Consider the following 26532-nt stretch of genomic DNA (forward strand, 5'->3'; position numbering starts at 1 on the left):
TAACACTTACAAAAACACATTAACACTCACAGCAACACTCACAGTAACACTTACAGCAACACAGTAACACTTACAGCAACACATTAACACTCACAGTAACACTCACAGTAACACTTACAGCAACACAGTAACACTTACAGCACCACATTCACACTCACAGCAACACTCAGAGTAACACTTACAGCAACACAATAACACTTACAGCAACACTCATAGTAACACTCACAGCAACACAGTAACACTCAAAGCAGCGCAGTAACATTCACAGCAACATAGTAACACTTACAACAACACATTAACACTCACAGCAACACTCACAGTCACACTTACAGCAACACAGCAACACTTACAGCAGCTCAGTAACACTCACAGCAACACTCACAGTAACACTAACAGCAACACAGCAACACTGACAGCAAAACAGGAACACTTACAGCAACACAGTAACACTCACAACAGCGCAGTAACACTCACAGTAACATAGTAACACTTACAGAAACACATTAACACTCACAGCAAAACTCACAGTAACATTTACAGCAACACAGTAACACTTACATCAGCACATTAACACTCACAGTAACACTCACAGTAACACTTACAGCAACACAGTAACACTAACAGCAACACAGCAACACTTACAGCAAAACAGGAACACTTACAGCAACACAGTAACTCTCACAGTAACACTTACAGTAACACAGTAACATTCACACTAACACTTACAGCAACACAGTAACACTTACAGCAACACTCATAGTAACACTCACAGCAACACAGTCACACTCAAAGCAGCGCAGTAACATTCACAGCAACATCGTAACACTTACAACAACACATTAACACTCACAGCAACACTCACAGTCACACTTACAGCAACACAGCAACACTTACAGCAGCTCAGTAACACTCACAGCAACACTCACAGTAACACTAACAGCAACACAGCAACACTGACAGCAAAACAGGAACACTTACAGCAACACAGTAACACTCACAACAGCGCAGTAACACTCACAGTAACATAGTAACACTTACAGAAACACATTAACACTCACAGCAAAACTCACAGTAACATTTACAGCAACACAGTAACACTTACATCAGCACATTAACACTCACAGTAACACTCACAGTAACACTTACAGCAACACAGTAACACTAACAGCAACACAGCAACACTTACAGCAAAACAGGAACACTTACAGCAACACAGTAACTCTCACAGTAACACTTACAGTAACACAGTAACATTCACACTAACACTTACAGCAACACAGTAACACTTACAGCAACACTCACAGCAACACCTACAGCAACACAGTAACACTTACAGAAACACAGTAACACCCACAGCAACACTCACAGTAGCACTCACAGTAACACCCACAGTAACACTCACAATAACACTCACAGCAACACAGTAACATTTACAGCAACACTCACAACAACACTCAGCAATACAGTAACATTTACAGCAACACAGTAACACTCACAGCAACACTCACAATAACACTCACAGTAACATGTATAGTAACATTTACAGCAACACAGTAACACTCACAGTAATACAGTAACACTCACAGTAAATACGAGGAGCCTACCTGTAAATGATGACCAGGGACAGTTTCGTGAAGAGACAACGCCTTCATGTCTATGGTCGCACTGTTGAAGGAAGAAAACCAGGAGAATGTTAGTAAGTAAACAATTCTCATCATCTCACCACACAATGCGGCACACGAACTAGTATGAAAACACTCTAAGTCAGACCAACCAGGGGGAATCAGAACAAAAACAACGACACAGCGAATCAATATGAAATGTACCGCACGTTAGCACACTGAAGGTATGAAATGTACCGCACGTTAGCACACTGAAGGTATGAAATGTGCCGAACGGTAGCACACTGAAGGTATGAAATGTACCGCACGTTAGCACACTGAAGGTATGAAATGTACCGCACGTTAGCACACTGAAGGTATGAAATGTACCGCACGTTAGCACACTGAAGGTGTTAGCAGTTACTGAAAGCAGAATTAACATACATGTAACATGCATATCAATATCCCTCCGGTTCTAACCAGGAATATCCTCGAGCGTTAAAAATATATATACATACAATGGTATCTCAGTGACTTGATCAATGTGAATGTGTAGCAAATATGTACACACACACAAAAATTATATATATATATGTGTGTGTGTGTGTGTGTGTGTGTGTGTGTGTGTGTGTGTGTGTGTGTGTGTGTGTGTGTGTGTGTGTGTGTGTGTGTGCTGTAGTGTAATAATGGTTTATCACTGTCGCGCGAGTGAATGTAATGTAATTGGTAAAATCATCTCAATGACACAAACAGTTATGCATAGCTAAGATGTGAATATTTGCTGGCGGCTGACGCGCAAAGGCAACGATCTACACGCGGCTTATAAACTACACTTTCAGTTGACGCTAAATAAAATTGAAATGACTCGCAGGCGATTATCTGACGGAGAAAGGTGGCGTAAAATTGGCTTGCCAATCACATGACTGCAAATTGGACATAGTCACAGTGCAGGGGGGATCCGACGGGTGACGTTCAAGGAGACGCGGATAGTCTCATTGACTATATATATGTCTCTGTGTGTGGCAGTGTTATGATGAGTGTTCACAGTTTGCTTACATCTCATTTGGATGGAAGAGATTGATGTAAAAGATTCCAGGGCGAGCGCCATCCGCTGTCCCCGCCAGATACTCTCCTCCCACCCCGTCGTTCGGCATCGGCGATGTTCTGCAATACAACAGACTACGTGTATTTGTCCTCGTGTGACACGAACATTCTGTATTGTTTCATTACAAACACACTAACTTTTTTTCATGAATTTGTTTTTCAATGTTGTGCTTACTATATTCGCCCCTACGCTAATTTTCAACCCGAACACAAGAGCAACTGCAAACTCTGTGAATATTATACTCCATAATATTCACAGAGTTTGCAGTTGTTGTTGTGTTCGGGTTGAAAATTAGCGTAGGGGCGAATATAGTAAGCACAACATTGAAAAACAAATGAAAATGATTTTACGCCGGTTTCAGCAATATTCCAACAATATCACGGCGAGACGACACCAACATTGTACCAATGTGGTGAATCGAAGCCCGGTAATTGGCGTGACGGGCCAGCGATTACAAAACTTGGCAACCTTATTGTCCCTGTCAATTTGAAAGAATATAAAACAAAATGAACTCAATATACATAGGCCGCGTCGAAGAGATTCAACATACATAAGTAATAGCTACCACTTACTACAACAGCATTGCTGAGACAACTGGTCGAAGATAGCTAATTTGTAGTCACAGCGTTCAATACTTGAATGCACTAGATGGCCTTTTAATACAGTAAACTACGGTTATAACGAACTCAATGGGACCACCAAGTTTAGTTCGTAATAACCGTAATTCGTTATAAGCATGTATACAGCATATATACAACAAATGGCCGGAATTAAAATATAAGTTCGTTATATCGGTCAGTTCGTTATAAGCGTGTTCGTCATAAACGTAGTTTACAGTATTGTTCTAACGGGGAAAACATCGTGCACCATAACAAGAGTAATAAATGAGTATGGTTCCCGACACTATTATTTCACAAAAACATTGACACTGATGTGCTGGGATTTACCTGCGAGTATCAGAACATTGCAAGCATAGATAACACGAGTTGGACTTTGGACCTCAAAATGAGAACAGCACTGTTTTTTTTACAGTAAAACCAGGACTTTCAGAGAATGGACGTGTTGATTCATTGACATGCTAGAAACTGGAATGCCGCGGAATGCTGAGGCTGGACGTTTTCGGTGTTCATCGTGACAGTCACTTTGGACACGTTACCATTAAACTGTCACCACCACAGAACCTTAAACCATATGCATTTGGTCCATCTTAGGAATCGGCTTCAGGCAGCAAGTTTCACAGCCTGAAGCATTCCGGACTTGTGACAAGCCAGTGCCATAACTGGTTACGTGAGCACAACATCCGACCTCACAGCGTCGCAGTTCTTTAGATATTGTCAACGGGATGCTCCTTTAGAATGATTTACTCAACTTCTGTGGTGACAAGATCGGGACGCTATCCCCGTTTCATTTGAGTCCAGGCTGCATTTTGACAGAAGCGAAGGTCGTTGTCGTGTTAGTCAACGGTCACGGGGACGTGATGTAATGTAATCGGGAGGCATCACTTTACACATCAAAACTCATTGGGATAAATGGAAATGCTATCGCCATGCTATCCCTTTAAGTAGGATAACGTGCGGCCTCGTGTAGCACATAAAACGCAAAACTCAAAATATCATCTCTTCCATGTTAGACATCCAAAAGAACAAAACTGGGAACAGGTGAAACGATGATTGCGCCGTCTCTGTTAACAGTCCGCAACCTTCTTCGAAACTCGATTTATATAAACTTCTATTGTGCACATATGTTCACATTCTGGCGTCAATTTCTTGCTTTTCAAACATTAATGGAGCAAAATGATATGTCTCCCAAACTCGGTTGTTTTTTGTTTTTCATTTCACATTTTCTACAAAAGGTATTAATGATTTCAGAGCAACATTTTTTCTGGTATTTTGTAATGGTAAATCGTACCTTAAGGGCAAATTAGGGATGTCTTTGAACAGTCGTGGAAGCTTTGGATATATCTCATTGTAGATAATATCGTTGTACTTCTGTAGAAGTGTTTGCTGAAAAAAAGATACACCATGTACTGTAAAAGATTGAATTCAATAGCCATCTTAACCCTGGGATATTGCACATACCAGACACTCGCTTTATTCACAGACAAGGGATTCTAAACAAAATGATCCCTCCCTAATTTTATTCACAAACAGGCATTCTGTACAAACTGACCCCTCCCTCGGTTTATTCACAGACACGGTATTCTGTACACACTGGCCCCTCCCTCGGTTAATTCACAGAGACGGCATTCTGTACTCAATGACCCCTCCCTCGGTTTATTCACAGACACGACATTCTGTACACACTGACCCCTCCCTCGGTTTATTCAGAGACACAGTATTCTGTACACACTGGCCCCTCCCTCGGTTAATTCACAGACACGACATTCTGTACTCACTGACCCCTCGGTCGGTTTATTCACTGCATTCTCTACACACTGACCCCTCACTTTATTCAGAGACACGGCATTATGTACACACTGTCCTCTCCCTCGGTTAATTCACAGACACGACATTCTGTACTCACTGACCCCTCCCTCGGTTTATTCAGAGACACGGCATTATGTACTCACTGACCCCTACCTCGGTTAATTTACAGACACGGCATTCTGTACTCACTGACCCCTCCCTCGGTTTATTCACAGACACGGCATTATGTACTCACTGACCCCTCCCTCGGTTAATTTACAGACACGGCATTCTGTACTCACTGGCCCCTCCCTCGGTTTATTCAGAGACACGGCATTCTGAACACATTGACCCCTCCCTCGGTTTATTCACAGACACGGCATTCTGTACTCACTGACCCCTCCCTCGGTTAAATCACAGACACGGCATTCTGTACTCACTGACCCCTCCCTCGGTTAAATCACAGACACGGCATTCTGAACACATTGACCCCTCCCTCGGTTTATTCACAGACACGGCATTCTGAACACATTGGCCCATCCCTCGGTTTATTCACAGACACGGCACACTGGCCCCTCCGTCGGTTTATTCACAGACACGGCATTCTGAACACATTGACCCCTCCCTCAGTTTATTCACAGACACGGCATTCTGTACACACTGGCCCCTCCCTCGGTTTGTTCACAGACACGGCATTCGGTACACACTGAGCCCCCACTCGGTTTATTCAGAGACACGGCATTCTGTACATACTGAGCCCTCACTCGGTTTATTCACTGACACGGCATTAATTACACACTGGCCCCTCCCTCGGTTTATTCACAGACACGGCATTAATTACACACTGGCCCCTCCGTCTGTTTATTCACAGACACGGCATTCTGTACACACCCACCCCTCCCTCGGTTTATTCACAGACACGACATTCTGTACACACTGACCCCTCCCTCGGTTTATTCAGAGACACGGCATTCTGTACACACTGACCCCTCCCTCGATTTATTCAGAGACACGGCATTAATTACACACTGACCCCTCCCTCGGTTTCTTCACAGACACGACATTCTGTACACACTGACCCCTCCCTCGGTTTATTCACAGACACGACATTCTTCACACACTGACCCCTCCCTCAGTTTATTCAGACACACGGCATTCTGTACACACTGACCCCTCCCTCGGTTTATTCAGAGACACGGCATTAATTACACACTCACAGTTTCTTCACAGACACGACATTCTGTACACACTGACCCCTCCCTCGGTTTATTCAGAGACACGGCATTCTGTACACACTGACCCCTCCCTCGGTTTATTCAGAGACACGGCATTCTGTACACACTGACCCCTCCCTCAGTTTCTTCACAGACATGACATTCTGTACACACTGACCCCTCCCTCAGTTTATTCAGAGACACGGCATTCTGTACATACTGACCCCTCCCTCGGTTTATTCACAGACACGGATTAATTACACACTGACCCCTCCCTCAGTTTCTTCACAGACACGACATTCTGTACACACTGACCCCTCCCTCGGTTTATTCACAGACACGACATTCTGTACACACTGACCCCTCCCTCGGTTTATTCAGAGACACGGCATTCTGTACACACTGACCCCTCCCTCAGTTTATTCAGAGACACGGCATTAATTACACACTGACCCCTCCCTCAGTTTCTTCACAGACACGACATTCTGTACAAACCCGACCCTCCCTCGGTTTATTCAGAGACACGGCATTCTGTACACACTGACCCCTCCCTCGGTTTATTCAGAGACACGGCATTAATTACACACTGACCCCTCCCTCAGTTTCTTCACAGACATGACATTCTGTACACACTCACCCCTCCCTCAGTTTATTCAGAGACGCGGCATTCTATACATACTGACCCCTCCCTCGGTTTATTCACAGACACGGATTAATTACACACTGACCCCTCCCTCAGTTTCTTCACAGACACGACATTCTGTACACACTGACCCCTCCCTCGGTTTATTCACAGACACGACATTCTGTACACACTGACCCCTCCCTCAGTTTATTCAGAGACACGGCATTCTGTACACACTGACCCCTCCCTCGGTTTATTCAGAGACACGGCATTAATTACACACTGACCCCTCCCTCGGTTTCTTCACAGACACGGCATTCTGTACACACTGACCCCTCCCTCGGTTTATTCACAGACACGACATTCTGTACACACTGACCCCTCCCTCGGTTTCTTCACAGACACGGCATTCTGTACACACTGACCCCTCCCTCGGTTTATTCAGAGACACGGCATTCTGTACACACTGACCCCTCCCTCGGTTTATTCAGAGACACGGCATTCTGTACACACTGACCCCTCCCTCGGTTTATTCAGAGACACGGCATTAATTACACACTGACCCCTCCCTCAGTTTCTTCACAGACACGACATTCTGTACACACCCACCCCTCCCTCGGTTTCTTCACAGACACGGCATTCTGTACACGGAGTTTGTATATACTTACCCCAGACGTGACGTGGAAGCGAGGATCAGTGCGGACCACATTGAAGAAATCAGAAATAGTTCCATTGAAGTTCATTCTGCTCATTGTCTAAAAAGATAATGTCAATATCTTCAAATGTTTACAATTCCTAACGAGTTATTGTTGATCACTGTAACTCACCTGCATGTATTTACAGTCAAAATGTAAGCAAACACAGACATTTAAATAACGTTGCTGTCAACATTGCTATTCAAACACTGAGGACTAACAACTAACACCTAACTAGAATGATTTCAACAACATATGGTGCCGAAAAAGCAGAAACATACATATCAAAGTTCAGCTCGTTCAGCCTGTCAAGTGAAGAGAAGAAAATGGTTTAAAGAGCCAAATATGCATTCTGGGAGAATTTAAGCATGGGCAAAATATATATTATTGTTGAGTAATTTCTGAGTAGTGACCATAAATATATTTTACAGTATAGCTGCTGTGGCAAGACGGACGACGGACAAACAGGCCATGACATAAGCTCACTTATCTGTCAGGCAGTAGAGCTCAAAATACCAATGTGTAGTGCAATATTGCACATGGACGTCATGTAACGTTATCACAGCAGTTTTGTATAATCGTGACAGTGTAGTTACGTTAGCACAACAGTTTGGTATTATTTTGTAGTATCGTCTTGACCGTGAAGTAACATTTTAGAACCACCCTGACATTTATCATCAAAACAGCTACATCATGACAACAGCTAAATATCAGATGTAATATCTTGGTATATTTACCGCCTCCATGGTTTAGTTGTAGGGCGTCCGCCCGGAGAGCGGAACGTCTGGGGTTCGATCTCCGGTCGTGTCACACCAAAATACATTAAAAGATGATACTTGTTGTTACCCTGCCTGGTGCTCGGCTATAAGGGGCTAAGACAAGGACTGGTCGGCTTGGAGTCAGTACACTGTGTCTGAGTATACATGGGGCATTCATGTTAAACTGCGGCATGGTATCTCAGTGGATTAGCACTATATTAGTCCGCACTAGTACAAGCAGCCACACCACCTTGCATCACGTCGCTATGGAAGTGCAGTAATCTTGGACGCGACGTTGAACCCCATTTCACCCCACCTCACCCTAAGTATATTTAACATCTTTTTGGTATCAAGACAGCAAATGAGTATCGCCATGGCCATTATTTCGCATCATGACAGCTGTGTCATACATACTTGCTCCATCTTTCTCCGTATTCTGGCCACTTCACTCAGGCCCAGTCTGTGAACATATTCCGGCGTGATGTCCAGCGATAGGTGCCAACGTAGACATGCCTTGTAATTCTCAATACCGTTGTCCCACTGACCTATACCCCAGGACGACCGAGCGTGGGGCAGATATTCCTGGAACACAGCACAGAAATAGCATTGATTATAATGAATGAATAAGTCAATGTTGTCTCACACAAACAAACACGCACGTACGCACACACATTCACACACTCACGCGCGCGTACATGCACGTTGCTATATAAGTTCAATAACGTGAAGTGAAATCGATTTGGACCCGTGAAAATCCGGGTTAGAATACGTATTCAGCAACCCATGCTTGCCATAAGCGGCGACTAACGGGATCAGGTGGCCAGGCTCGCTGATGCATGTCATCGTTTCCCAATTGCGTAGATCGATGCTCATGATGTCAATCACTGGATTGTCTGGTCCAGACCCGATTATTTACAGACAGCCGTCATATAGCTGGGCTATTGCTTGCATGCGGCGTTTAATAACAAACAAAGGGGAACGGATGGCCCAGTCGTCGAAGGCGCCGCGATTCGCTGTGCAGAGTTGCGTCCCTTGGGCACGCCAGGAACCTATGATTGTGGGTTTGAATCCCGATTCGCCCCAATTATGTTTCTAGGTTTTTCAGCACCATACCCGTGCCCGTGGGTTTCACCGAAGCGGTAAATGTCTGAGACCTGCATCACTTCGGGCTTTCCTGTCACATTAAGCTGACACGCCGTGATATCACTGGAATAATGTTAAAAGCGGCGTTAAACCCAACTCACTCAAAACTAATGACAAACAAACAAACACACAATAATTCGATTTGATAGGTTGGTAGGTAATACGGTTGACCCAGCTGCACGGTGTAATATAAATAAAAAAGGGAAAGTATAAAAAAAAAACCAGTATCCTAAAACAATAAAAAAAACATGTACCAAAATAAAAAATGTTTAAATTACCAACGATTAGAAAACGCACAATGATAATGTACATAGCGGTTAATGTAGTTCCTACACCGTACTGAGTGTGTACATTACATTTATGATATAGTTCTTCAGTGTCCGGAATGCCTCTATGACGTCATTGACAAATTGTCTTCCCTTCTCTCTGATCTCATCTCTGAAAAGGAACAATCAATGTACCCCTGAACATATTTAAATTCATAATTTATTGTATTTTGACAATGTGCTTTGATCAACGTTTACTGGAAATATATAACAGTATGTATGTCAGTGCAATGAATAATCAACCCAACACTGCATCAAAATATCACAAGGACACTAATATTGACAATTTAAATTAAATAAAACTCCAACAAATCCCATTCTGTATTCATTTGAAATCTCTGCTAAAAGCATTGTGGATTGTACGATTCCGACCATAACATGAGCATGTGTTTATGATTCACTATCAAATAGTGATGATACCAAGTTAGGGTATTCTGCCCCACCGGTGGCACCGGTCATAAACTCATGCAAAGGCAAGTCAATTGTTCACCAAAAAAAACACGGAAAACATATGACACAAGTCAAAACAGAGAATTGCATGAAAATGTCCTTTACATGTTTTACCATTAAACGTTTTTAAGAAAACTTGATGAATTTTCATTTCAACAACGATGACCACTGTACTGTTTATTAATAAAATATTTCATAGAACTATTATTATTGAATCTTTGAAAACGACGACCTTTTAACCGGCGATACACTTGACATGTCACGGAAGGGACTGTAGAAGGTTGATTGTGTCACGTCATCAACGAGCAACTTTTCTATCTGGCCAGGAACCGGCTCCTGTTGAAAGAAGGAAAATGATCATTACCATACAACTGCCTTTGTAAACAGGGTATTGAAGAACACACTGAAAAAGAGGAATTATCATTTGCAGCCTTTTTAAGATGCTTCGATGGAATGAAAAGAGATTTCCGGGAAAGTAATTTATTTTCACAATACTTCTGCTATTTAGCTATGACTTTGACACAGTTCATGGCCATATCCTCTCTTAAAGATATGTGGACATTGTTTTCTTAAAGAAATAGTATGTACGACTTGGCTGCACTGTCTTCCCAGCTGTTGTGAAAGATGTCCAGGTCATGAAATTTACTGACGGGCATGAATTTATTATTTGCGTTTTTTTCTAGCTGAGTTGTATACACTAACCATTTTAAGACTTATGTATTATTTTTATTCTTATGTTACTTTCAAACAACAAAATATAAAACATCATTTTATGTCCAATAATTGTAAAATAGCTACATACAAACAAACCAAACTAAAATATTAAAATGCCATGGAAATATCACTCTTACAGACACTAGATAACCTTCTGGCATATAACTATTATGTACTGCCTACCGGTATGTTTAAAGATATCGAAATCTGACTGAATCTTCTTACAGAATACTGGGGCACGGGTGGCCCAGTCGTCTAAGCCGCCGCGATTCGCTGTGCAGAGTTGCGTCCCTTGGGCACGCCAGAAACCAATGATTGTCGGTTCGAATCCCGGTTCGCCCGCATATGTAGAAACATATGTTTCTATGTTTGTCAGCACCATACCCGTGCCCGGGGGTTTCACCGACGTGGTGAACGTCTGAGACCTGCATCACTTCCGGCTTTCCTCCCACATTAAGCTGACGCGCCGTGATATAACTGGAATGCTGTTAAAATCGGCGTTAAACCCAACTCACTCACTCTTACACAATACAACGAAACTCGGAACAAGTTAGCGGGAAACCCAGGTTATGTCGATTACATAATGGAGAAATTATGAGAATCTGTTAGTTCAACTACCGGAATCAATAGATTCAAGTGATTTCTCCGACTTAACGACTTAATCCATGTTTTGGTTGATATATACTGAACCGCAAAAGAAACGTCACACCAAGTAACATTGCATGAAAAGTTGTCATTTAAATATCTGGGTAATATTTTTCAAAGTCTAAAATTTAACATTACCTTCTTAAAAATAAAATTTGATGATAATAAAACAAAGCAGATGACAAAAAAACCGATCGCCCAAACGCATCACGGCAACGGCGCGGAGATGCAATGGTGTCACAGCAGCTCGGTACATTGATCAAGTCTAGAGACCACACGCCACACCCCATTTGGCACGTCGCCGCAACCACGAGTTTCAGCATGATAACGCCCGTGCCCGCACTGCGAGAGCAACAAGAGCCTTCCTCCAGCAGAATGACATCAGAACCATGCAGTGGCCTGCCCTCAGTTCCGATTAAAATCCCATTGAGCACCTGTGGGACGAGATTCAAAGACGGCTGATTGACGTCCACCAAGGCCGACAGCTGTAGCTGAACTGCGTCGGGCGTTCCTCAGAGTTTGGGTTCAAGTGCCTATGGCCTTCATCAACCGCCTCATCCATTCCATGTATCGACGTTTCACGGCAGTCATCAATGCACATGGCGGACACACTAGAAACTGACTTGTGATGCCATTTTCTCAGAGACTAGTATTTCACTTTAAGAACATTTGCCACTTCAATTTCAACCTTGATGATCAGTTTTGCCAAGTTTCATCTTCTTAATATGTCTCAAAGTGTGTTTACAGCGTTTGTCTAATATGGTTTCTCATATATCTATCCATGGTGACGTTTCTTTTGCGGTTCAGTATATAATAGCTCTATACCTTTGGATGAAGACCTATAGTTGCGTCAGTTTTACTTGTTAAAATGAACGTTCATAATGACAAGTAAAATCCTGGCTCACATTGAACTACAACAACAATAGTGTGACGTCATCATAAACGCTTAAAGAATAGGGACGTTCATGTATGATACATGGCATTGATTCATTTATCCGGAAACTCGTTCTTCAGGGCGATTTCACTGAGGCGAACGAGCTATTCTCTGGAAAGGACATTGTCCGGGAGTTGTGTGACTACCTACCACGGATACTCTGTGTAGTGTGTGCTGACGGCGTACTGCTTCACTGAAGAGATATCTGAATTCAGCAAGCTGAAAGTAGACAAGACACGTCACAACTCGGAACCTGCAAACTCAATTTTGCTTTTTCAACGCTGCACTCAGCAATATTCCAACTATATGAAGGCGGTCTGTAGACAAATCTGGACCAGATAATCTGGTAATTGACATCATGAGCATCGATCAACGCAACTGGGATACGATGACATCCATCAACCAAGTCAGCGAGTCTGACCACCCGATCCCGTAATCGCCTCTTACGACAAGCATGGGTTGCTGAAGATTCTAATCCGGATCTTTACTGGCCTTCTTGAAACTGTCGAATGGAATATGGTGATGTGTATATATCTTGGTGAATTACTGAAGATGTGACATTGCTAGTGACTGCTGAAGGTCGTGTAGTGTTGCGGTAATGTGTACATCCAAGATGCGTTAAGACACTGTCTTTTTCGAATATAGTACATGGTCGTCACTCTGCTGGTCACTTTATATGGTCGTGTCCTAGTGCGATGCTGCCGGGAATAATTAGAGCCACAAAGAAAAGCAATATGTGTTTAGGGCTGATTAGCTGCTACACGCCTCGTGTTCTATTGTTTTGATAATTGGTGATTTATTATGTAGTTACACACATTTTTGTCATTTTCCTTCAAAATGAATTTGAGTGAAATTACAACAACCTACTAACAATTATTAAATATGGATCAGCCGTCCGTCGTGAGATAATGGCCCAAGCAATAAGTTATAGACTATTAACATCAAATCACTCACACAAATAAAATTGCTCGTATCAGCTTGATGATGTATTCGCCATGCTAAGGCTCCGTCCAAACAAGACATGATTCAACACCCACGCAACGCTCTCTAAAACTGGTAGTCTCTTGCGTCGCTTATCCCATTTACGACATGTAATCTAATATTCAAACTTTCAAGACGCCGAGCAAATACAGGTTTGAAGAGAATAATGACGAACAGGACCGCTAAGCAGATGATGTTCTCCGTCAGCTGATGCTCTGCCAGTACTTGCTGACATGATAGGACCTGAAATGCATTCTGATCAATTTCACTTCCTCGCGAGGGGAAGGGAGAAAGACCCAGGGACATCCGTGATCAGATGACTTAGTTACATTAGGGAATATAGCGTCTTTCCGTGATTTGTTTGTCAAGTGGTCACGCTTTGGTCCATGTGGTATTGACATTTGATAACTGTGGTACAACAGCACCCTGCATCATGGGATAGGGGGAGGACTAGTCAAACCATAGCAGATATTTAGTCATGTTTGTTTGTTGTTTAAAGCCGCACACAGCAATATTCTAGCTATATGCTTGCTCCTGTAGATCATCGAGTCTGGATTAGACAATCTAGGATCGATAGTATAAGCAACGATCCACGCCTTGGGGGTACTATGGCACGCTATGAGCCTAGCAACCGAGGCTGACAACCCGATCCAATAAGTCGTCTCTTACGACCAACGTAGGTTGCTGGAGACCTATAGACCTATACTACCCGGGATCTTTAGGGGGGGGGGGGGGGGGGGGGGGTATTTAAAGTTATCATACTAGTATATAGAATTGATGACGTCGGGATCGGCATTGATCATGGTCGTCGTCGACCTTGTCTACATCATCTCCGTCCATAACAACTTCATCATCGTCTTTATCATAAACATCATAATCGTCGTCCTTAACATCAGCAGCAGCAGCAGCAGCAGCAGCAGCATCGTCGTCGTCCTTATCACCACACCATCATCGTCTTCCTGATTATCATCAGTGCCGTTGTCACCGTCATTATTGTTGCAAATAATAAATTCTCAAACTCTCTTGTACAATTCGTACATCTGAAATTTTCCATTTACATAGTGCACATTATGTTTAGACTTTGGTCTCGACAATATATGTACTCTGGCTCACTGCAGTATTGTCAATATACTCCTTCACACTCCCCATATGTCACTACCAAAATGCGACCTACGAAGAATGTTAAAATATAAGAGATACGTTGCGTGACTGGAAATATATGTATCATGTCTTTTTGTGCATTTTATTTATATCGGCCACAAACATGTCCAGGTTTCGTTCCATCTGATTAAAATCAGATCTTAGTTTTTGCTACCGCTACACAAATTTGTTTAGCGATAGCGAGAACTAAGATCTGATTTTAATGAGATCGGGTTTCATTGACAACGACATAGTCTTGAGTTGCGTGCGTGATCTTACTTTGTTCAACTAATACAAAGACAAACGGGTGAAGCATAGTTACGCAAAACGTCACTTACTTGCTTTGGTAGTTTATGGAGACGTCGAAGGTAGTTTTCGTAGTCACGGTCCGTTTTAAAGGGCAGAGTCTCGAGGAAGTGAGCAGGGTTGGTTTGCAGTCCTTCCAGGAAGTTGATTGGGTTCAGCGTCTCGTAGCTGGAATTATACCGCAGCTGGAATTATACCGTAGCTGAAATTATTCCGTAGCTGGAATTTCACCGCTGCTGGAATTATACCGTAGCTGGAATTATACCGTAGCTGTAATTATATCGCAGCTGGAATTATACCGCAGCTGGAATTATACCGTAGCTGGAATTATACTGCAGCTGGAATTATACCGTAGCTGGAATTATATCGCAGCTGGAATTATACCGCAGCTGGAATTATACCGTAGCTGGAATTATACTGCAGCTGGAATTATACCGTAGCTGGAATTTCACCGCTGCTGGAATTATACCGCAGCTAGAATTATACCGTAGCTGGAATTATACCGTAGCTGGAATTATATCGCAGCTGGAATTATACCGCAGCTAGAATTATACCGCAGCTGGAATGATACCGTAGCTGGAATTATATCGCAATGTGATATCATTGTTCCATGCATACTTGTTCGTGATTATGCGAAATGACAAATATTCAGATTGTTTTGTATTGAGTTATATAATGGAATGATGGAATGTTGAAACTGTTGGTTTGACCATGTAGGGTATGAATCATAGAAACGTATGCGCTACTGACAATCTCCACGAGAACCCGTCCAAATACGTCTGAAGATGGTCACTGAGGATCTGGTAGTCCAACTGCTCTGCCTTGTCCAGCCAGGTGAAATCGACAGCCAAAAGACGCTCCAGAAACCCTTCCACAACCATCTGCGAGAGGGACATACTCTACTCAGCCATGTTCGGATACAACGAATGACCTTTAAAATATATTCGATACAACCGTATTCGCTATCATCGAACGTGTGACGTACACTAACTAACATTTAGTCCCAGAAATAAAGTTCTCTTATTTTAAAATATATAAATCTATAAAAAAAATAAAATGAAATCCAAATGGAGCCCAGCAAAATTCTTAGTAGACTTGAGTTGGATTATTTTTTGTTCTCTAGGGTCTGGGAGACAAAGTCCGGGGTGGGGTGAAATAACGTTTTGGCATATCGCAACCGAGGCATGTTTGACTCAAGAAATAAGACAAGTGTATTCACAGTTTTAATTTGACGCAAGCCTCTCATTACAGCGGCTATATTTTAACACAGGGTCGTGGAACATATTCCCATTCGGTGAAACAGACTTTGAAGAAGAATCGATTGAGCTTCAAGTCTTTCACACAGGAGATAAGATCAAAACGACTAACCACATTATTGATGACGTCTTTGTGGTTTGGCTTGTTGTTTTGTCGCTATGACTTACGTTGAGGCGTATAATCTTCAGGGACAAACAAAGTATTGATTTTATGTCCAAACTGACTGGTGGCACAGCGACACACTTAACGTTAAAAGGCAAAGGCGTTCTGTTTTTATCTTGTTTACAAAAACACCTAGAATGTATTCTCTACTTACTACGCGTACCTTTACCATGTAAATATTGCTTTATGCCGCATCAGAAGAGTAAGTATTACAATGGACGTTCATCAAAAGTCACTTGGTACATTCTCATGCTGTTGCTTTTTTAAAGTTTAGACAACATGTCTGTCCAGCTATACATCAGACAACAGCTACACTTGCAGTTCAGCACTTGTCCACAATCGTGAAGATACATTTTCCTTATTAGGTACAGTAAACTACGCTTATAACGAACACGCTTATAACGAACTGACGGATATAACGAACTTACTTTTTTGGTCCCGACTATTTGCTGTAGTTATGCTGTATATATGCTTATAACGAACTACGGTTATAACGAACTAAAATTAGTAGTCCCTTTGAGTTCGTTATAACCGTACTTTACTGTAGTTTGTCTCTAAGCTGAACTGATGGAAGTTCAATTAAATGAGTAAATGGTATTTAAATAAACACAACTCCGCAACTACATATCGCAGCGCTTAAACATTTCCCAACGTGGAAATCTTTACAGAAATGCCAAAATCCCCGAGGACACGGGTTCCCCAAACACGACATGAATCTCAAATCGATATATCCGACTCCCTGGCCCATCATATTACCTAACTCCTAACACTGCATGCATGTTTCTGTTGCTCTGCAAAAGGAGTGATTATTCAGTGTAAGGAATCCCACTGTCATCTATTTCCCCTCGTGGCCATGTGCTTTAGACAATGTCATTTAATCCTGATTGAGGTCACAGGGTCCGCTGCAATCTAATGTGGAGAACGCATTATCTTTCGCAACACGCATTTACCCGATTCGCTGCCAGACGCTGAGGGGATGTTTACATGCATCTTGAATATTTTGTAATGAGTGGGAAACCTGTTTAGTCCTAAGCATACAATGTAATCTTTTTGTAAATGGAAGACTTGATATTGCAGTAGAGACCTTATGCCTTTCTTCAAGTCAAAAAGCAATCTTATCAGTTGGTTGTGAAAACATCATTTCAAAAACCCTTGCACTTGGCAAAGCTGGGCACAAGTATTCATAATAGAATATAATCATGCAGTTTTATCTTCTTCCCAACATTGATCAATTTTGAATTCTTATTTATATAGTGTAAAACTGTAGTAGATATTTACATATGTAGCCAAAACAAGCATGTAAAATTAGGGGATAACCTATATGTTGATTTCAGATATGTTCATGTTATCGTTAACGGAGGAGTCAAAAGGTAAAAGTATCCTACATAAGTTTCGACAATAAGCTCTTATTCTATGACGTGTGTTCCAGCAACTTTGAAAAAAAATAATGACATAGAAACATTGAAGAGGTTTCGTCAAATTTTAATTCGACTAAAATGTAATGAATACACTTTCCTTTACAGCCTTCCGAAAAGCACTTTTTGCACGTTAAGTGGCTGAGAAAAAGGAAACTAGAAGATTAAAAATTATACCAAGAATATTGCAAGGTTGAAATTCCACTAACATCCATGACTAATTTGTCATGTAGTTCCAAATGTCACGAATAATGTACAAATAAGTTTTTTTGCATCACATCACTTCGACTACTTCTTATACAAATGAAAATATGACAAACTACGATAACCCTACTGTGGGAATAATTATATTCCCTATATTGATTCAAAAATGAACACAATTACATTTTATCACCACTGGACTGTGATGCATTTAGCAAAGTCTATTAACACTAGGACATGATGAACGAAGAATTCCTAGCCAATCGGGGCAGTGTCTGGTTATATTCAGCATTAACACATCAGCCGTGCGTTGGATGGAAGCGCAGTTAGGCCGTGTCTCGAGGGAAACAACTATAGGATCATTTGTATTCAGTTCCAAATGATTGCAGAAATGGAAACGTAAACGTCTGTATTGTTTGCTTTATTTCAAAGCATTCGTAAAGACTCGCATTCCGTTTTAGTGTTGATGAAACGGACTGTGCAACCAACCTTTTCGTGCTTTGAAGATAATGACAAGGATATTTTTTATGACGATAATAAACATTTGATCAGATCTATATTTAAACAACTGAGAGAACGAGAGAGAGGAGGGGAGTGGAGTCAGAGAAAGAGAGAGAGGAGGAATGGGGAGGGACGGAGATTGATTATTAAAATGTCCTTGAATTTCCAAAAATGGATTTTTCATCAAGTTTACCATGGTAACAAATTCAGCTTTAGGGGAGATTGAAAGTTTAGTTTCATGGCTTTCGTTGTTGCAATCAAATATTGGAAAGGTTCCTTAATTGCTACAGTCAACAGTCAATATTGAGTCATAAATGCGTTTTAATAATTCGAAATAAAGACCACTATTAATTTCACTCTGATAGTAGGACAATTAATTTAGGACAGCATAGAATGGTTATACACTGTATAAGATCGACGCCTTTGCCGGAGCAAATGATGCAATAATGCGAACGTTGAAAAAGCTACCTCACATCTAGAATTAACCTTGCTGAGGAACCTATAACCTTTGGAACAAATCATCATTCAAGTTCATGAAAAAGTATCGATTTCTTAAGTTTACAAAATATATTTGACAAAGTAACAATGGCTAAAAAATACCGTCGCGGGCCATTATGGGAAAGAAAATATATCGACATTTTATGTAAATCATAACGATTGGACATGTTTACTTGGGACATAGGGGTTTTATGTTGCCCTGTTTCTCCCTGTCCCTTCGTTAGTTATTTCATAATTGAAATTGATTATAAAATATTAACGGTTTTCCGAGAACCAAAGTCAATCTCAGCTTGATTTGCTTAGCATAGCTGCTTTAGGCGGCAAATGTGTGACGTGCACATACCCTTCTGGATTCGAACACGGACACGTTATAGGAGGCCAACTTGTCGTTGTATGTTGTAATACCAACTGACGAGGCGAATTCCGGGGCTTGCTCCAGTCTCCATTGCCAGAAGTCGTCTTCAATCAATCGCAAACTTTCACCTTTCACAACTATAGAAACAGTACAACATATAATTATTGTATTTTGTTAAAAAGACATATTACTGTTATCGAACTGATTGTTTTCAAATAGATGTGTGTGGATACGTCATATACAATTAGGCACTATTTCCTAAAATTTGAGGGGGAACGGGTGGCCCAGTCGTCTAAGGCGCCGCGATTCGCTGTGCAGAGCTGCGTACCTTGGGCACGCCAGAAACCTATGATTATAGGTTCGAGTCCCGGTTCGCCCCGATTATGTTTCTAGGTTTGTCAGCACTTGGGTTTCACCGAAGTGGTAAACGTCTGAGACCTGGATCACTTCGGGCTTTCCTCCCACATTAAGCTGACACACCGTGATATAACTGGAATACTGTTAAAAGCGGCGTTAAACCCAACTCACTCACTCATAAAATGTGATTTTGTACTAGTCATATGTGCAAGACAATTAATTCATGACATGAAACTAGACAAACTGCTTCAATCAAACTAGAACATTTGAACATTAACATAAAACTGTACCATACAATTCAGATCAGAAGACTAAGACTTCCAAGTTATATCGAACAATGGAAGTGTATCAGGTTGCATATGAATGCGTAGCGAGGATTTCGAAGCGAACTTGTATTTTTATTCGTCCAGTTATAATTCCCTAACGACAGATATTGCATTGCCTAAGACCGCCTCCGTGGTCTAGTGGTAGAGCGTCTGCCCGCAAAGAGCGGAGGGCGACATACCAAAAGACGTTAAAAGGTGGTACTTGTTGCTGGCACTCGGCATTAAAAGACTAAACAACTACTGGTCGGCTCGGAGTCAGCGTACTGTGAGTGGGTATTCATATGATCAAAAAATCATTTTATGCAGCTACAGACAAAACAAAGCTATTGCAAAGACTATAGTTAATAATTGCCATCACAGAGAATCTGCTATCAAACCAAACTTGTTAAACAATTCATTTTTAATATGGCAACGAATATAATTATATCTACAAAAGTTGTTTGATCGACTAATGTGAGGCATTGCATTTGGAGAATGTCAATATTTTATTGTATTCTTATCAAAAGGACGAGCAATCATTGTTCAAGGCCTTCTTTGACTTTGAAGTGCCAGCTGTCTAATTATTGGAAAGGAATTGTTTCGGATGCAGGTATTGTCAAACATGATACACCAACATGTACATCACTAGCATCGTTTGAACAATAGTTTGAAAGGGTTGGAAAGACAAAATATACAAAATACATTCTTTTAATCTGAACATTATCCTTATTCTGACGACATGAAAAGTCTCGACTCTAAGCTGTAACAAGTATTAAATGCGAACAATGAATATCATATGGTAAATGGAGTAAAAAGATATGGGAGAGAATATCACACGATGGAGACAAAACTATGTTTCCTTCTGGCATAATTGAGTTTTTTCATAAGATGGCATGATTTGGAACAGATTCCTTTCATTGTCAGCAGTACCTTCTCATCATGTGAAGAGGCAAAAATGTGTTTCACGCTTCTGTTTGAGAAAGCTACATGCTCATTTGTACCTGTATATCGTATTTCTGAAATGGTTAATCTTTACTATGGGCTTAAAACTTCCATGCAGCATACGATCTAAAAAGTGTGCTGATCATCTGTAGAGCAGAAAATGCAATATTGGTGAACATGAACATTGAAAAATGGACAATATCTCTTGTAATATTTACATAATTATTCCTTACAAATAATGCACTGCTCTCTCATATAGCTTTGTGAAAGTGTGCATGATTCATCAGAGAAGTATATACTAGTATCTGAATGGAAACTAGTTTCACAGTTGCTTTTAATTTTAAGTGCCCCTTCTTGATGACCTTCTTTGATTCCGAACACATGTTCATGATGGAGTTGGAATGATACAATCGAGGTTCGTTTTAAATATGGAAAGGGTTTTGTGGCTTTAATTTACCAGTGAATAACTGTAAATAGGAACACAGAATGGTTTTGAATAGATTAATTCAAAAACTACACGTATAAATTGTAAACATAATAGACAGTAATATATGAATGTCTTCAAAAGAACGGGACTTCTCTAAAGTAAATCTATTTTCTTTATGCGCTCGTTAAATATTTCATTTCGTGAACAAAGAATAACGTCACGTAATAACACGACACACAGGACCGATGTTACATAACAATGTATTTGAACATATACAGACAAATGTGGCAACTAATCAATTTTTAATCACTGACATCAAATCTTGTTATGTATTCGGTATTTAATAATCACAATGTGTATGATATTGATATATTTCACGTGGAGCTATCTTAGGAATAAATAAAATTATCCCACATTGGTTTGACATAAAATAACCAGTTGATGCTGAAGGTTTTGTTGTGCATCCAAACACAAGAAACAGTGTTTCTTCAAATGGCTTTTCGTGATTCAAGTGAAGCGGTATGAAGAATAAAGGATGATACTATTAATATTACAGTGAAACTCCAAGGGATGTGCAGAGAAGACCACAGGAACCATCAACGAATACATAGACAAAAGCCATCAGGACTGCGACGAAGCACACAGGCCTGCCTTCATTAGTAATAGATGATATACTACGGAGTATTCGACCAAAGTACAAATAATCCTGTCTTGACAGATCAATAGCAGTGTTGATAATGTCTTTACGTACACACTGTCACAGCTGATGCTTGTGTTATTTCGCAATGTTGTCTAATGAGATCCAGTTGCTCATCTTCATTTACATGTAGACAACAAACGTTTGTTTAGGTAGAATATGAAACGTCGACAATGTCATTTTGCCCATTTTAATGGGTAATAAGGCATACATGTAAGTTTATTAAACAAAATTACCATACAATTACTGACACTGAGTTACAAAGTTTCTTTTCCTCAACAATTCAAGGTATATGAAGGATTCAATTCTCGTTTCAAATATGGTTGTTGGTCAGTAATAGAAATGAGAGCGTTCAATTTTTGACTTCACGGCTCGCATCCATTCCTAACTGAAGTTGCATTGTCAGTGTGTACATGATCAAGCCATATGCTAACGATGCCATCATAACTTCTTGGAAACAACAATACGTACAAGGTGTTTGTTTTTTACAAACCTCACTGTGATGAAAACCTTCATAGTCTCGTTACAGGCGTATGTCATGCGTTCTTTAATCAATTCTGTCGGTTATAACATTTCAAATATATACATGTATACATATTTAACAAGGACAAATATCAAAGGCTAAATGTTTAATTGTCGACCTACCGTTAGATGTAATCGCTGTAGTCCATAGCACCGTCAGAAACATCGCTGATAGCAGGACCATAGTCATCTGAAACAGTGCACTACACTTTCATAACAGTCAAGTATACATACGTCTCTTGTGTTATGAGTAGGGATTACAGAATATTCCATTAATGAAGAAGTGGACAGATGCGTATCCTTGGTAACCGGTTATGGAATTGTGAAATATCTGCTAATGCTGTGTGCATCTAAATTGTCGAAATTGCATCACGCAGCTAGGCAAGAATAGAGTAACATGCAACGATTACCATCTGACTAAAAGTAATGAATTAAGCACTGACATGTAAATGCTGTTACAAGGAGGATTATTTTAATATTATAAAGACATTTACGAAAAGGTGAAAAATTCTATTTACTATAGGATCATAAATGATAACTGATCTGTATAACTACCCCCAAAGATTTGAAACGAACAATAGATTCACACCAAACCTAGCATCAGTACCTAGTTGTGCAATGTTCATACATAGAGGAACAAATATTGAACAACGTTCAACGAATTGTCACCAAATTTGAAAAGAAACCATCGAAAGTATGCTTTAAAATCCATGCATATGACGTTGATAAACAGAATAAGGCACTATCTGAAAAAATACATACCTTTGAACTAGATAATATATCCGACATGCTTTGTAATCTTCAAGCACGCATCCATCTCACAATGTTACAGTTCTGTTTGCTGAAGGAATAGTAATGCCATCAACAGGCACACAGAGAATGGGCAATCAGATTTAACACAATTAGCTCAACGGTCTGGACCACACCACTCGCTGAACAATTGATTTACCAAATGTTTGTCTGGGTAAATACACACTGCGTCTTGTTACGCTAGGAAATCTCAAGATGTCTATGAGTGCTATTAACAAGACGATCCCATCAACGCGCCATCATGCCTACGAAAGCATCTGTTCCAAGTCGGCGATTAAATGGTTATAGGCAGTGGTTGTTCTTTTCAAATCCTGACGTCAAGGGATATGTAAGCTGCTTCAAGCGACTGCGTGGTCCGTTGAACAAAGGCGCCTTTAGACATACATGAATTATAGATTTGTCTGTCAGAAACTTCGCACCACTGATCATTCAGGGACAGTTCATGTGTAAAATCTCGCCCATCCCATACACAAAGTGTTTATTCATCCTCTTGGATTAAGAGGTACAGGCCATTTCATGAATAATGCACACACACTAACACTGGCCAAGCATACTCACGGATAACATACTTAAACTATACAAATTTGTCCATTGACTTTGTAGTGCAGTCAAATGTCATGTTTCCTTCCCCCTATGGTTATGTGCTTCAGATACGACAGTTTCGATTTTAAATATGTGTGTGGCATTCGTGATGACACCTAACAAAGCTACAAATAGCTCACAAGTCAGGGTGCAACATGAAACAATGACACTTGTCAGTATGACTTAATAATAACAACGTAATGTCCAGAATACTACGTAATGTCAAAAGGGAAAGAACGTTACGGGAACAAGGGACTGAACGTTGGTATTGTATGAAGTACGGTGTATCCTAATGGTATTCGTTGTGGATTGTCTGAAAAGCCTCGTTGGAGCTGAAAGCACTTAATTGACTCCATGGCCGTATTTTTATTTGAGTTTAGAACCTGAGAGGTGAATAATATATACAGGGATATCGGATCAGAAAGTACAAAGCTAAGGCATGTCTCCAGCAGTGTAACAAGTGCTATGTCACCATATGCATATGCGGTATATATAGCTATGACGGAATACGTTACTGCCAGCGTGACATGCAAGGTGTTAACCACGATAAGTACCCTGTATTAAAGGATATAGAATGTTACAACAAAATAGGATCTCCTTAGCTTGAAACTGAGTGTATGCTGCGAGGGGATTTTACCGAAAAACAGTTTGGGCTACCGCTGTGCTGAGTTTAGAGCGTAAAGGTTAAATGGGAGGCACCGGCAAATTGATCTGCGGTAATCCGTTTTGAAAGTGCGAAGTCAGTCTGATGGATTGGAGGACGGTCCGCAGACAGAAGGTGGTGAAGTGTGATAGCGGAACCATTCTTTACACTTTCATTAGAGAGTTTGGCAGCACATAAGTTGATATTTTAATTTTCACATAATCAATAACGTTTTTCTCACGAATGTAGAAATTGAAAGTATTTTTAATGCAGAATTTATAAATGTTAATGTGATGTGAACGGTTAAAGTATCATGCGTCCTTCAATGCATCCTATAAACTCCACATAAGACAAACGTTTGGGCTATTTAAACAGCTAAAAATGTACATTGTCAGTTTGTCATTAGCACTGTCACTGACAGTTTTGAACAACGTAACTAATTGTATATAGAGAGCTAATTAATTTATATATTGACTTTAAGGAACAAAAATACAAAGAATACAAGCATAAATGTAATAGTATCTTAAATAGTGTCTTCACTTCATAAGTATTGAAGAAGTAGTGCTACACCCTGGCAGTGTACACCATTGAGAATATTTTTTTACCATTCTATTTGGGCAGAAAACGAGGAAGAATTCTAAATTCGCGTTCGAATTTTTCATCCTTCTAAATAACTTTGAGTACTTGAAATTGTGGAACATCGCCAGAAATGTGGCCTTGTTGTGTGTGTTATATGCGTCCCCTATGCACTATCAGGGCCCAGTGTGGCGCTGTCAATGTCAGACACATTTACGCTGGAAGGTGTCTAGGCCGAAGATAGCATTAACTATTAATTAACAATAACCGTCGCCGCTTTGATATACTGTGAAAGGTTTCTCCCCAGTATCTTCCTCACAGAGTCTTGATCATCTGCCGTCTCGGATTTATACAAGATGGAATGACTAACTTGTACATCTTCAACCTACATATTTTGATGCGTCGACTTTCAGTAAAAAAATTGCCTATTTTACTTTTAGGATTTTCTAAGGCCTCAGCATTCGTGTCTACCAGATGGGGCGAGTGAGTTCGAGTGATTCTGTCAGATGGAGTAAGTGGATGTTCTGTCAGATGGAGCGAGGGTGAGTGGATGTTCTATCAGATTGAGTAAGTGAGATGTTCTGTCAGATGGACTGAGTGAAACGTTCTGTCAGATGGAGTGAGTGAGATGTTCTGTGAGATGGACAAAGTGAAACGTTCTGTCAGATGGAGTGAGTGAGAGGTTTTGTCATATGGTGTGGGTGAGGTGTTCTGTCAGATGGAGTGAGAGAGAGGTTCTGTCAGATGAAGTAAGTGCAAGGTTATGTGAGATGGTGTGAGTGAGTTTCTGTCAGATGGCGTGAATGAGGTTCTGTCAGATGGCGTGAGTGAGAGGTTCTGCCAGATGGTGTGAGTGAGGTGTTCTGTCAGATGGTGTGAGCGAGGTGTTCTGTCAGATGGAGTGAGAGAGAGGTTCTGTCAGATGAAGTAAGTGCAAGGTTATGTGAGATGGTGTGAGTGAGTTTCTGTCAGATGGCGTGAATGAGGTTCTGTCAGATGGCGTGAGTGAGAGGTTCTGTCAGGAGTGAGTTCGAGTGATTCTGTCAGATGGTGTGAGTGAGTTTCTGTCAGATGGCGTGAGTGAGAGGTTCTGCCAGGAGTGAGTTCGAGTGATTCTGTCAGATGGTGTGAGTGAGTTTCTGCCAGATGGCGTGAGTGAGAGGTTCTGCCAGGAGTGAGTTCGAGTGATTCTGTCAGATGGTGTGAGTGAGGTTCTGCCAGATGGTGTGAGTGAGAGGCT

The 26532-nt window shown here is 40.9% G+C and overlaps 1 protein-coding gene across 2 annotated transcripts in view; it reads right to left on the reverse strand.

Moving 5' to 3' along the window:
- The window catches only part of LOC124131352, a 36006-nt gene extending 12030 nt beyond the window's left edge, over positions 1–23976 (reverse strand). Inside the window, exons 1-13 of one of the 2 annotated variants that reach the window (XM_046494570.2) lie at positions 23444–23976; positions 22805–22871; positions 19420–19568; positions 15793–15923; positions 15075–15210; positions 12766–12834; positions 10555–10658; positions 9903–9984; positions 8818–8985; positions 7619–7705; positions 4615–4709; positions 2658–2765; positions 1605–1665 (exon numbers count right to left, since the gene is read on the reverse strand). In XM_046494570.2, coding sequence (XP_046350526.1) covers positions 1605–1665; positions 2658–2765; positions 4615–4709; positions 7619–7705; positions 8818–8985; positions 9903–9984; positions 10555–10658; positions 12766–12834; positions 15075–15210; positions 15793–15923; positions 19420–19568; positions 22805–22871; positions 23444–23470 — 1284 coding nt within the window. In that variant the 5' untranslated portion in view covers positions 23471–23976. Of the gene's footprint in view, positions 1–1604; positions 1666–2657; positions 2766–4614; positions 4710–7618; positions 7706–8817; positions 8986–9902; positions 9985–10554; positions 10659–12765; positions 12835–15074; positions 15211–15792; positions 15924–19419; positions 19569–22804; positions 22885–23443 lie in introns of both variants that reach the window. The other variant, XM_046494571.2, reaches the window with a different exon arrangement.
- Positions 23977–26532: the final 2556 nt, after the last annotated feature.

Source organism: Haliotis rufescens, unplaced genomic scaffold, assembly GCF_023055435.1.
Source record: "Haliotis rufescens isolate VD_foot unplaced genomic scaffold, xgHalRufe1.0.p SCAF_1, whole genome shotgun sequence".
Lineage (NCBI taxonomy): Eukaryota > Metazoa > Mollusca > Gastropoda > Lepetellida > Haliotidae > Haliotis > Haliotis rufescens.